Source organism: Euleptes europaea, chromosome 19 (genome assembly GCF_029931775.1).
Source record: "Euleptes europaea isolate rEulEur1 chromosome 19, rEulEur1.hap1, whole genome shotgun sequence".
Lineage (NCBI taxonomy): Eukaryota > Metazoa > Chordata > Lepidosauria > Squamata > Sphaerodactylidae > Euleptes > Euleptes europaea.
This window is the reverse complement of record NC_079330.1, coordinates 9472836-9485367: the sequence shown is the minus strand read 5'-3', so window position 1 is coordinate 9485367 and position 12532 is coordinate 9472836. Positions and strand designations below refer to the sequence as shown.

The 12532-nt window shown below is 48.5% G+C and overlaps 2 protein-coding genes across 2 annotated transcripts in view; one reads left to right on the top strand and one right to left on the bottom strand.

Moving 5' to 3' along the window:
• The window catches only part of MEGF6 (multiple EGF like domains 6), a 155737-nt gene extending 151322 nt beyond the window's left edge, over positions 1–4415 (top strand). Inside the window, exons 35-37 of the mRNA XM_056865531.1 lie at positions 804–932; positions 1913–2044; positions 4411–4415. Of these exons, the coding sequence (XP_056721509.1) occupies positions 804–932; positions 1913–2044; positions 4411–4415 (266 nt within the window). The remainder of the gene's footprint in view (positions 1–803; positions 933–1912; positions 2045–4410) is intronic.
• A 5841-nt stretch (positions 4416–10256) lies between these two features.
• Positions 10257–12532, bottom strand: part of ARHGEF16 (Rho guanine nucleotide exchange factor 16) — a 28809-nt gene continuing 26533 nt past the window's right edge. The window contains exons 13-14 of the mRNA XM_056865240.1: positions 11016–11117; positions 10257–10406 (exon numbers count right to left, since the gene is read on the bottom strand). Coding sequence (XP_056721218.1) covers positions 10267–10406; positions 11016–11117 — 242 coding nt within the window. The 3' untranslated portion in view covers positions 10257–10266. The remainder of the gene's footprint in view (positions 10407–11015; positions 11118–12532) is intronic.

The following is a 12532-nucleotide window of genomic DNA, read 5'->3' as shown; positions in this document are numbered from 1 at the left end:
CGCCGCTCCAAGCAGGCTGCCGGATTGGCAGGCAGTTGTCAACCTGGCAACCCGACCAACAAGGCCTCTGACTCGTGGCTTCGGGTCACAGTTGGGTCGCTTGGGATGGCCTCTGGAGGAGCTCGGCTGATCCTGGATTGAGGCATGAAGCCAGTGGCCAGGGTATCAGCATTGAATTTTTCAGCTCTTTGGGGCCAGGTGGAATTACTCCAGTTCAGCCAAGCAGCAGGCAAGAAACACTTGACTTGGCCAAACAGTCCAACCCTTAGCTGGCTTTTTTCCCTTCTTCTGGAGTGTGAGGAGGTTACATCCACATGAGGGCAACAATCAACATTTCAGAACAAAGAGGAGCAGTGGCCCTGGGTAAACCAGCTTGGTGTAGCCAGCGTGATGCAGTGGTTAAGAGTGGTGGTTTGGAGCAGTGGATCTGGGTTTGATTTCCCACTGCTCCGCATGAGCGGTGGAGGCTAATTTGGTGAACTGGATTTGTTTCCCCGCTCTTACACATGAAGCCAGAGGGTGACCTTGAGCAAGTTGCAGCTCTGCTAGAGCTCTCTCAGCCTCACTTACCTCCCAGGGTGTCTGTGGTGGGGAGGGGAAGGGAAGGCGATTGTAAACTGGTTTGAGTCTCCCTTAAGTGGTAGAGAAAGTCGGCATATAAAAACCAACTGTTGTTCTTCCGCTTCTTTTAGCCAAACTGGTTGTTAGCAACTCGTAGGTAGAACTGGTGGTGTGTGTGGCTGCTGGGTGCCTTGGGTTGAAGACATGCTCCAGTGTACTGACACTTCTCTTGTTGGCCGCAGGCTGTGAGGAGGGAAAATTTGGTGATAAATGCCAGCATCGGTGTGACTGCGGAAACGGCACGCCGTGTGAGCCAACCACCGGGACCTGCCTGTGTCCTCCGGGGAAAACCGGCAGCAAGTGTGACGTGGGTGAGAGTGTTGAGGGGGTTATTTGTGATGGGATGGGGGGGAGGGGAAGAGGCTCAGAGGTGGGTTTGCAAGCCTTCTGAAAAAATATACCTTCCTCCTTCACACATGAACACATGAAGCTGCCTTATACTGAATCAGACTCTTGGTCTATCAAAGTCAGTATTGTCTACTCAGACCGGCAGCGGCTCTCCAAGGTCTCAGGCAATGGTCTTCCACATCATCTACTTGCCTAGTCCCTTTAACTGGAGATGCCAGGGATTGAACCTAGGACCTTCTGCATGCCAAGCAGATGCGCTACCACTGAGCCATGACCCCTCCCCACTCAGACTGGCAGAAGCTCTCCAGGGTCTCAGGCAGAGGTCTTTCACATCACCTACCTTCCTAGTCCCTTTAACTGGAGATGCCGAGGATTGAACCTGGGACCTTCTGCATGTCAAGCAGAGGCTCTACAAACTGAGCCACGGCCCCTCCCCCAAATAGTCACATGAACACATGAAGCTGTCTTCTACTGAATCAGGCCCTTGGTCCATCCAAGTCAGTATTGTCTACTCAGACCAGCAGCGGCTCTCCAGGGTCTTAGGCAGGGGTCTTTCACATCACCTACTTGCCTAGTCCCTTAACTGGAGATGCCGGGGATTAAACCTTGGACCTTCTGCATGCTCTAAAAACTGAGCCACAGTCCCTCCCCAAACTGAGCTACAGCCCTTCCTTCACATAAGAGGGAATCACACACTGGTCAGCTGATCAGTTGCTGGCCTACGCTGCTCTTAAAAGGCAGTTAAACAAGGGTGAGCGATGGAACCTCCATGTTCAGAGGCAGTGCACCTCTGAACACCAGGGTGACTTGACTTTCATGCACTGCTTAGAAACCTTTTAGGGGGCCTCTGCACGGCTGCTCTAAGAAAAAAAATAAACATAGGGACACCGCTGTGCCAATTTGCTTTTTAAGAACCTGATTGACTCCCCTTTTTATGTTCCAGATTGCCCGCTGCAGAAATTTGGCCCCGACTGCACTCTGTCCTGCAAGTGCTCCGTGACCAATGCGTATTGCAACACCGGCAACGGACGATGTGTTTGCCTAAACGGATACATAGGGACGATGTGTCGAGAAGGTAAGGCTGCTGCCATGCTCGCCAAAAGAAATGTTTCTCTTTTTAGAGCTTGACTACTCATTCACAACAGTCAAGTGTCGGGTTGCCAACTCCATCCTGGAAAATGCCTGGTAGCACCTGGGGAGGCAGAGTTTGAAGAGAGGAGGAAGCTCAACAGGGATGCGACCCCATAAAGTACACCCTGCAAAGCTGGCGTTTCCGGCAGAAAACGGATCTCTAGTCTAGAGATCAGCCGTGATTCTAAAATAGGGTTGCCAGGTCCCTCTTTGCCGCCAGCGGGAGGTTTTTTTGGGCAGAACCTGAGGAAGGCAGGGTTTGGGGAGGGGCTTCAATGCCATAGAGTCCAATTGCCAAAGCGGCCATTTTCTCCAGGTGAACTGGTCTCTGTCGGCTGGAGATCAGTTGTAATAGCGGGAGATCTCCAGCTAGTACCTGGAGGTTAAGAATTCAAAATAAGGGCACCAGCAAGAATAAACCCACAATAAGGTAACTACAATGCAAAATTGCTTTTTAGAAAAATATATTGAGAATAAATTCTCACTAACACAACCTCAGTTGAGCAGACAAATTTTTTTTACGATTGGTCTAAAGTAGACCCAATATGACGACGCAAAGGCGTTACAGGGAGGTAAATGTAGGCAAAATTGCTCAATTCATTTCAAGTCCATACGTATAAAATGCAACAGTTAGGCAACGGAGACAAGACGTTGTGCAATGGAAATCCGGTATAATTCCATTTCATATGAAACTTTTCCAAGCTCTCAGTCCTTCCGTGCACAATTCATTCAATATATGAAGGAGTGTACCTTCCTTGTATGCATGGACGGCAAAGTAAGACGTCTTCTGTGTCAACACAGAAAATTAGCACCTCAGGGAGAACTAGCGATAACTGTTCTCACTCATGTGCTATTTTTCTAAGTTAGGGTTGCTAACTGTGGTTTTCAAAATTCCTAGCTGTCTTGGGTGGGGGGAGGTGCCTGGGGCAGGCAGTTTGGGGATGAAACCAGAGTGTGGTATAGACCCCCCAATTTGATAGTGGCAAAGCCTAAATGTGGCTTGAGAGGGTTAATATCTCGCTTGTTTCCTAGGAGGGCCACCTCAGCTGCTTACCACCACGAGACAACAGGTGGAACCACGTGAGTGGGGTATCTCTTTCCGTAGTAGTAGTAGTGTTATGTCCTGACCTGGATGGCCCAGGCTAGCCTGATCTCGTCAGATCTCGGAAGCTAAGCAGGGTCAGCCCTGGTTAGTATTTGGATGGGAGACCACCAAGGAAGTCCAGGGTTGCTGCGCAGAGGAAGGCACTGGCAAACCACCTGTTAGTCTCTTGCCATGAAAACCCCCCAAAAGGGGTCGCCATAAGTCGGCTGCGACTTGAAGGCACTTTACACACACAGACACACACACACACACACACAGTAGTAGTGTTAGTAGTAGTAATAATGATGATGATGATGATGATATTAAGGTAGCTGCCATACAGCCTGTGATTTAATGGGGGTCACAAAAATGGGGGGGAGCTGTTTTCAGCCTAGCAATTCACACACACACCCCGCCCAAGAAATAGCATAGGGGACAAGGAATCTGAAGAAGTGAGCTGTGGCTCACAAAAGCTCACACCCTGCCAGAAATTTCGTTAGCCTTTAAGGTGCTACTGGGCTCTTGCTCTTTTCTACTGCATAGGGCACAAGTTCTGCTTCTATCGCTTCTGACTGCAGTTTGGTTATAACCTGTTTCAAAGGCTGAACTTAAAAAAAAAATCTCTGCACTTGAGCCAGGGTTTACTCTTAGCAGGTAGGAACATTGAAACCCCGCCCTGGAGTCTGAAGTGATATGAAGCAGGAAGGACGGTTCCCCCGAGAAATGGCAGGATAAGACTAAACATTAATTTGAAGGGCGTACTTTCTTAGGGTGTGTTCTGTGGAAACGGTGACTCGTCAGCCCGTTTGCTCCACCTGACTTTGCAATACTGAAGAAAGGCAGGGATTACGTTGCGTTTGCCAGCATGATCCCTCTGATCCCTTTTGTTTTGTGTTACACCAGCGTGGCGTAGTGGCTAAGAGCGGCGGGGTCTGATCTGGTGAACCGGGTTTGATTCCCCACTCCTTCACATGAAGCCAGCTGGGTGACCTTGGGCCAGTCACGGTTCTCTTTGAACTCTCTCAGCCCCACCTACCTCACAAGCTGTCTGTTGTGGGGAGAGGAAGGGAAGGAGATTGTAAGCCGGTTTGATTCTCCTTAAAGGGTAGAGAAAGTCGGCATATAAAAACCAACTCTTCTTGTTTTGGTGCTTGGCTTGGCATTCCCTCAGTGATTCCACCCTCCACCCCAATGTTTTACCTGTTGCTTTTCTCTTTTGTTTTTAGTCTAAGCTCCGGGGGGTTTTAACTTGTTTTAATGATGTATTTGCGTGCTGGGTTTTAATGGTTTTTAAGAGAAGATTTTAATCTGTATGTTTTAATTTGTTAGCCATGAGGACAGAAAGGTGGAGTGAAAAATCTTGTTAAATAAATATATAACACATAAATAATAACAGTGGCCACCTAGGTATTTCCCATCCCATCCCATGGAGTGATGCATGGATTCCTCAGATGTTTTCCTTTTGTGCTAGGAGTTTGCTTAGCTGGACGTTCCATTCCTCTCCCGTTTTAATTTCATTACCATTTTAAAGGTAACTCCAGGAATGGACCACGTGACATTGATAGGATCATGGGTGTGATTGATTCCATCTGGAACTATGCAGTGTGCTACAGCTACAATCCTGCACTTTGGTAAAACACAATCTTGTCCCAAAAGTTTTTTTAGGAAGGTATGATCACAGCATGATTTTTTGCCACAGTATTTCAGTCCATGTTCCTGTTTGCATATTAATAAAACCTTGCAAACAGAAAGAAGAGCAATGAACTGGTGCATCAGTAAAACGCCACACTGAAATAACCATGTACAACACAGAATCACAGCAAGCCCCTGCAGCACTATGAACAACAACAAAAAAGAAGTAAAAAGGAATAACCACTAAGAGAATTCTGAAAGCAGCACCCTGCTGTATGAAATGCCTTGTTTGGTTGCAGTGTTATTTGTGCCTATAGATTTCCCCCTCCTGAGCAAAATAGGCTCTCTTCGTCTGAATTTATGTGTGTTTAGTTCTAACAGCAATGCTTTGTACTTCCAGTTGTACCACCTCGAATTTCCTACCGGGCTTCCTCCAGAGTGGCCTTGTCCTCCGTGAAGCATTAAGCCTTGTCCTCTTCCTCTCCGAGGAGAACAGGGTCCCATATGACCGAAGACGGGTCACAAAAGAAAGGTTTGCCAACACCGCTTCCGTCTCTGTGCCAGCTCATGGCCCCAAACTCTCACCAAACTGTAAAACTGAGATCGAGGGGGGTGGGGGTGCATCTTGAGCCAGCACATGTGAAACAGCACATGTCCGTCTCCAGCCCGAAACAGCAAGGGTGACGCTCGCCCTCGCCTCCCCGTGCAAGCTCAGAAGCAATTTGTAAGTACCTGTAACCATTTGCTTATCTGGACCTTGGGAGTGCAGCGTGCTAACTACGTCTCGTTTTCAGTTCTTTTGAAATACCAATAGTTAAATTTTGTATTTATGTAAAGATATTTATGGGCAGATGTATAAATGTTGCGTGTTGTCGCTACTCCGAAAGCCCTATGGGACCGAGTAGCTCTTGAGGAAAACAAAACAAAACAAAAAAGCAACCAGACTTGTGACCCATTCGACTCAGAGCACAACCTGGTAGCCTGGGGAAAAAAGTACTGTTAAAGTTATCACATCTCAGAAGGGAGCCAGATTTGGTCCCTGTAGGCCTAAGAAGTTGAAAGGCGAAACCGAAAGAGTTTTAAGGCTTTGCCCCTTAGCGTGCTGTTTCTGTGACAGAATCTCCATTTAGAATCTCATGCAGCACCCGAGAATCATCGTACCGGAAATGTTGTTTGGGGGCTCGCCGAGGGTTGGAAACCCTTTTGTACCTCATGGGTAGGGGCTTGGCAGCTGCCCCGCCCAGCCAACAGAGCAGCTTTTTACCTAGCCTGAATGATCTGCTGCAATTCAGATGTTTACAGTGGCTCGAAGAAGGGGTGGTTTCTACACCCCGCTTCTCTCTACCGTAAGGAGCCTCAAAGCAGCTTCCAATCGCCTTCCTTTCCCCTCCGCACAACAGACACCTTGAGGCAGGTGAGGCTGAGAGAGCTCTAAGAGAACTGTGACTAGCCCCAGGTCACCCAGCAGGCTGCATGTGGAGGTGTAGGGGCATCAAACCCGGTTCTCCGTCCACCGCTTGTGTGGAGGAGTGGGGAATCGAACCTGGTTTGACTTCTTTTATTGATGCAGGACGTTATTCTGAGTGGAAAACAGCTGGAAGCCAGCAGTCCACCTCGGCCCCACTGGGAAGCTGCTGGTGGTGGTGGTGGGGGTTAACAACCGTCCCACCATCTAGGTGCTATTTGAGACTGCAGGGGGGGCTAGCTTGCAATTGGAAACACACAAAGGCCTCCCATGTTTCCTAAGGCAGCTATAAGGAAAAAAAAACAAGGGAATAGTGGGGGGGGGGAATCTCACAACCCGCGTCCTGGTTTTAGAGCTTTTGGCTTTGTGCTTTCGAGTGCTCCCTGCTGCCGTAAGGACACTTCTTGGCAGGAAGCCTGGCCTTAAAGAGCCAGCCTTCCACAATACTGCGAGTTCTTTGTAAGGTGAAAGTTTTGAGAAGACGAGAACTGGTAGGGAGCTGTCCCAGAGAGATGACCAAGGAGCTGTCCCAGAGAGGTCAGTGTTAGGAGCTTTCGGGGGGGGGGGAACCCCTCCCTATTAACCTCAAAATCTTGCAGAAACTGATTTATTTGCAGGGTGAACCACAGAGAGCTCAGCTGTTGCTCCTGCAGTGATTTTTTGTAAATCACACAAGCCTGTTGAAACGATACACCTTCCAGTCTAAATGACCAGAATTTCCCCCTCTTAACACGAGAGCTGGGATTTGGAGCTCCCTGAATTCAATGTGTGTGTGTGTTAAGTGCCGTCAAGTCGCTTCCGACTCACGGCAACCCTATGAATCAGTGTCCTCCAAAACATCCTGCCTTTAACAGCCTTGCTCAGATCTTGCAAACTGAGGGCCGTGGCTTCCTTCATTGAGTCCATCCATCTCTTGTTGGGTCTTCCTCTTTTCCTGCTGCCCTCCACTTTTCCAGTGACTCTCGTCTTCTCATAATGTGACCAAAATACGACAGCCTCAGTTTAGTCATTTTAGCTTCTAGGGTCAGTCAACTAAGCTGAATTCAATAGCAAAGGCTAAAAAGCAGACGGTACACAGGTCTGGATAAGAGATTGCCCTCTAAAGAAAAATTTAATTCTGACGTGAGATACAGCCCCTCGAGAGGTGCACACAGACCCGTTTCTATTCTTAACCACTCAGCAGGTGGCGCAGGGAAATTATTGCAGGTGGATCAGGCCCCGTTTCCCTATGCAGCATTTGTACCCTCTGTACCTTCCAGCTTCTCCTTTTCATCCTACTGGCACCGGTAAGAGACTTCCCTTCGAGCATCATCAGGAAACGCACCCCCCCCCCCGAAGAGGTTATTTTCTTACTTTGATTGTATGAAAAGGCATTTATACACAACATTATGCTACCGTGTATTCTGTGGAGTCGACAGCAGTATTATGTCCCCAAAAATCAGCGAAATGAAAACTAATGTGTTTTTTTAAAAATAAATAAATAAAGGGGGGAAAGCGTCTATGATTCTGTGATATGCCAGGGATCAAAGAATAAGATTTGGTTTTTATATGTCAACTTTCTCTACCACTTAAGGGAGAATCAAACCAGTTTACAATCGCCTTCCTTTCCCCTCCCCGAAACAGCCACCTTTGTGAGATAGGTTGGGCTGAGAGAGTTCTGAGAGAGCTGTGACTAGCCCAAGGTCACCCAGCTGGCTTCCTGTGGAGGGGTGAGGAAACCAACCTGATTCACCAGAGTCCTCTGCTGTTAACCACTACACCACGCTGGCTAACCGCTACCCTGAGCATTAAATAATGTGGCTAAAAACGAGAATGAATGAAGGGAAAGGGAGCTGCTAGTTAGTATTTTAAAGAGTCACAAAACTAACAGAAGGACTCACAGGCAATCTGGAGGGCACATTGAGGTCCCAGGAAAGAATACCCAATTTGCAATATATAACAAATTAAAGACTTTATTCACTTAAATATTTGACACAATGCAAAATATACAGCAGTATTATCTACACATGCTTTGTTTCCTGGGAAATACCTTACAAAGAGCAGACGTTCTTGGCGCTCGCTTTCCTAGGCATCGATGACGGATCAGAACTCACCACTAAACTCCATCGACTAAACTCCCGCCAAGTCCAGGACGGCAGGCGGCAAACTTATAGTGAGCAGAAATGGTGGCACTGTTTTAAAGAGCCAGACGTCGCCTCGAGAGAGGGCTCGAAACAAAGGAGTCTGCACAGTACAAAAGGCTGGGCGCTATTCTGAACAGCGCCAGGCAAAAATCAGTCAAGTTAAACCCAGAGAACCAAAGAAAACAAGAGGGGTTAATATGAGACACGGGGGGGGGTGGAAATCTGTCAAGAGGGGAGAATTGCTGCACCTCAGTCGCCAGGAGAAATCTTGCAAACTTTGTGTGTGTGTGTGTTGAAATATCTATGTTAAAATCCAACAGGGAAAACTCACCACGAGGTGACATTTCCACATACTCCTTTCCACGCTTGTTCCTTTATATGCAGCCCCCATCTGGTGCTCCAGAGATGCGACAATTGAAAAAGAACCTTTTGTCGTTCCCCACCCCCTCCCAAATGGGCTGTGGCTGGATTTTGGAAAGAACAGGCATGGGGGGGAAGAATTTACAGGAGAGCACACCTGGTGGGTTAAAATCAGATCTACAAACAGTGGAATTGAGGCTCTTTCTTCGGACTGTACCACTTGGAGCAGCAAAGGCCTACGGGGCTGAAGTTGTATGTATGCATGCTCCCCCAGAGAGGGAGACACCCCCACATGGGAACAGCAGTATCTCGGGGGGGAGGGGGTTAGGCTGAGTCCTTTTCCTTATCCATGTTTCTACTTTGATAGGGAGGAGGATTTGGGCTATTGCCCCAACACACACACCCTGGCCTGAACAGGTACAAGTCCAACAAAAGCCTGGTTGTGTTTCAAAGAGCTCACTCGCCGCGAAGAGCTCACAATGGCTGTCCTGCAAACATGGTTTCAATAAAATCAAACATTTTCCCTCCCTGCCCCCCCCCCAATACCTTTTAAACATTCCTCTGGTTCTCTCCTAGCATGTGAAATGGACACACCTGGAACCATTCTGAAGTTACGTTGCCTCAGATGATAAAACACGCACACTTAAACAATCGCCTAAAGACGATGGACCAAAAAAATAAAAAAGAGTCAAGAAAGTAATTCGGACTTGGCACAGAAAAGCAGGAATAGTTCTTACCGTCGGTCTCTTTTCCAGTGGTTTGGCTTCAGAGGATTTCCTGTTTATGCCATTTTTCACTGGAAAAGGCTGGCAGAACCTCTCTTTCCCTCTCACGCCCCAACACACAGTTTACAAAATATTCAACCTCCGGTGGAGAAATTCAGCACAGCACCTGTGTGCTAATTCCCCATAGGATGGGAGGAAAGAAAGATCACCTGGGTTCTTTTAACGTCCTCTCTGGGCGCCTTCTCTTCCACTTGCCTTTGCTGGCTTGGTAGCTGCCCCCTTCCGAACGAGATGGGGCACAGGCTCAACTTTTTGCAAATGCTAGTGGGATTAAAGGACTGTTCCTCTTCCAAGAAGGCATGTTCCTTCTTAAGACAAAACAGCCCCGTTCTTCTGGTCCCACCGCCCACGATCATCCGTCCCAATTCTCTTCTTTGCGTTCCCTTCGCCTCTCCAAACACCCGCAATTTAGTTTGAATGACAAATGGTAAAATCTTAAAACAAAGATTGGCAGCTGAGGAGGGTGTGTGTGGATTTGGCTAAGGGACTCCCAATTTCTTGACCCCTTACTAAACAAGGTGCTTCCGCCAGGCCAAAAGGTTATCTGTCTCTTTGGACGACAGCTCCCTTGCGGACTAGATCCCAAAAAAATGGAAAGAGTGTCCTCTTCCAAACCAGAAGAAAGTTTTACGGCAGGCATCGACCGGTTTGCTGTCTCTGGCCCAGCTGGAGGCTTTGCATCCCAAGTGCTTGAGCGACAAAAAAAAAGGAGTCAGCCTAAACGTCCGTTTCTATGCGCAGCCGTTCCATGCGCTGGACGTTGCGCTGCACGGCACTGCGGTTGGTGATCTCCTGGGCGCAGGCTTGAGGGAACCACCCTCTTTCCCCATCACGTAAACGCTCTCCTAGGTACCAGCCTAGAAGGAGAGAATTAATTCACACGTGGATGGCAGGAATTTTAAGCATGCGCTGAGACACTCTGACAAACACCGGGACCAGAAGGGGAATGGAAAGTGCTGTCAAGTCGCAGCCACTTATGGCGATCCTGTAGGGTTTTCAAGGCAAGAGACAAATAGGTGGTTTGCCATTGCCTGCCTCTCCATAGTGACTCTGGCATTCCTTGGTGGTCTTCCACGCAGGGCTGATCCTGCTTCGCTTCACCAGATCAGATGAGATCAGGCCATCATGGGCCATCCAGCTCAGGGACCACAATAGGGCACGAAAGAGCAAGCTCAAGATGAGTGATGGGTGAAGACAGAGTTTAGGGCCATTATAGTAAGCCTTTCAACAACATGGTAAGGTAGGCCAGTATTAATATGTGCCATACTGGGGATGGAAGGGGCATCACACCCACAGCCCCCTAGTAAGTTTGTGGAAGAGATGAGATTTGAACCTGCAACCGACCACCTAGGGTGTCAGTATGGCAGACCAGTTAAACGGCAGTCGGGGTGACCGGAGGGTCCACCCCAGGTCCTCCCAAGTCAGTTACCCCTCCCTGCAAAGTGACCTTTATGAAGAACACCCACCGTCCTCTCGGAGAAGGACCAGGACAACGTCAGCCTGCTGCAAGGATATCTCGTCCGTCTGCTTGGCCATGTAAGCTCTGGTTATCTCCACCTGCTTGAGATCTTGGAGAGAGGGAGGGTGAAAAACTGAGACAAACCAGCCATCCCCCATCCCCCAGAAGGGGCATCTGTACCGCACCCCCACAAAAATAAACCTTTATAACCAGTTTCATGGTCATACCTCCCCCCACCCACCCGAAAATAAGAGAACAGGATGAAAATTCTTTGCTACAGATCTCTAATCCACAGCCGTACAATGACACTCCCAGGTTATAAGAAAGCAAGCGCAGCCCTCCTGGATCGGACCCAAAGCGCATCCAGTCCAGCATCCTGCTACCCGCAGCGGCCCACCAAATGTCCCCAGAAGACCTACAAGCAGGGCACAGAGCCAAAGCCTCCACCGTTGCTGCCCTCCAGAAGCTGGTATACTGCCTTTGAACATGGAGGTTTCATCGAGCCATCTGTGGCTGGCAGATTGGGGTGGGTTGAAGTGGTTTAAGGAGGAAGAACGCAGTACAGGACGATTCAAATTTATGCACGGGACAGAGAAAAGTGGAGAAACTGAACTTTTTTCTCATTCTCGCATAATACAAGGGCTTTAGCCAATGAGTGTGAATGGCAACAGACTCCAAACAGACAAAAAGTAAACCCTTCTTCACAAATCACTTACAGAACAGTCTGCCACGACCTGTGATAGAAAAGAGCAAGAGTCCAGTGGCATCTTAAAGCCTAACAAAATTTCTGGCAGGGTATGAGCTTTTGTGAGCCACAGCTCACTTCTTCAATCTGAAGAAGAGTTGTTTTTAATGCCAAGTTTCTCTACTACTCAAAGAAGAATCAAACTGGTTTACAATCTCCTTCCCTTCCCCTTCCCATAACAGATACCTTGCGAGGCAGGTGGGGCTGAGAGAGTTCGGAGAGAACTGCGACTGGCCCAAGGTCGCCCAGCAGGCTTCATGTGGAGGAGTGGGGAATCAAACCCGGTTCTCCAGTGCTCTAAACCACTGCTCTTAACCACTACACTATAGTGGCTCTCCAAAGAAAAAAGTGACCTGTGGCACACAAAAGCTCATACCCTGCCAGACATTTTATTAGACTTTAAGGTGCAACTGGATTCTTGCTCTTTTCTGCTGCTGCTGACAGACTAACACGGCTACCCATCGTGATCTACAACCTGTGGTAACAGTCCCTGCCTGAGAAGGCTTTTAAAGGGGACGAGGGACAATTCATTGTGTGTGGGGTGGGAGGATCTATCAATGGTTACTTGCCGGGCTAGCTAAATGGAACCTCCCTTTCCAGAGGCAGTATAACTGAGCACCAGTTGCTAAGGGACAAACAGTGGCAGAGGGACGGTACCTTCTTAACCTGCTCGAGCGCTTCCTGGAAACGTATGGTTGAACCCGGATGCTAGGTTAGACAGGTCTGATCCACTGGGACTCTTCTTACAAACCCACACAGCTCAAAGACTATAGGGAAAG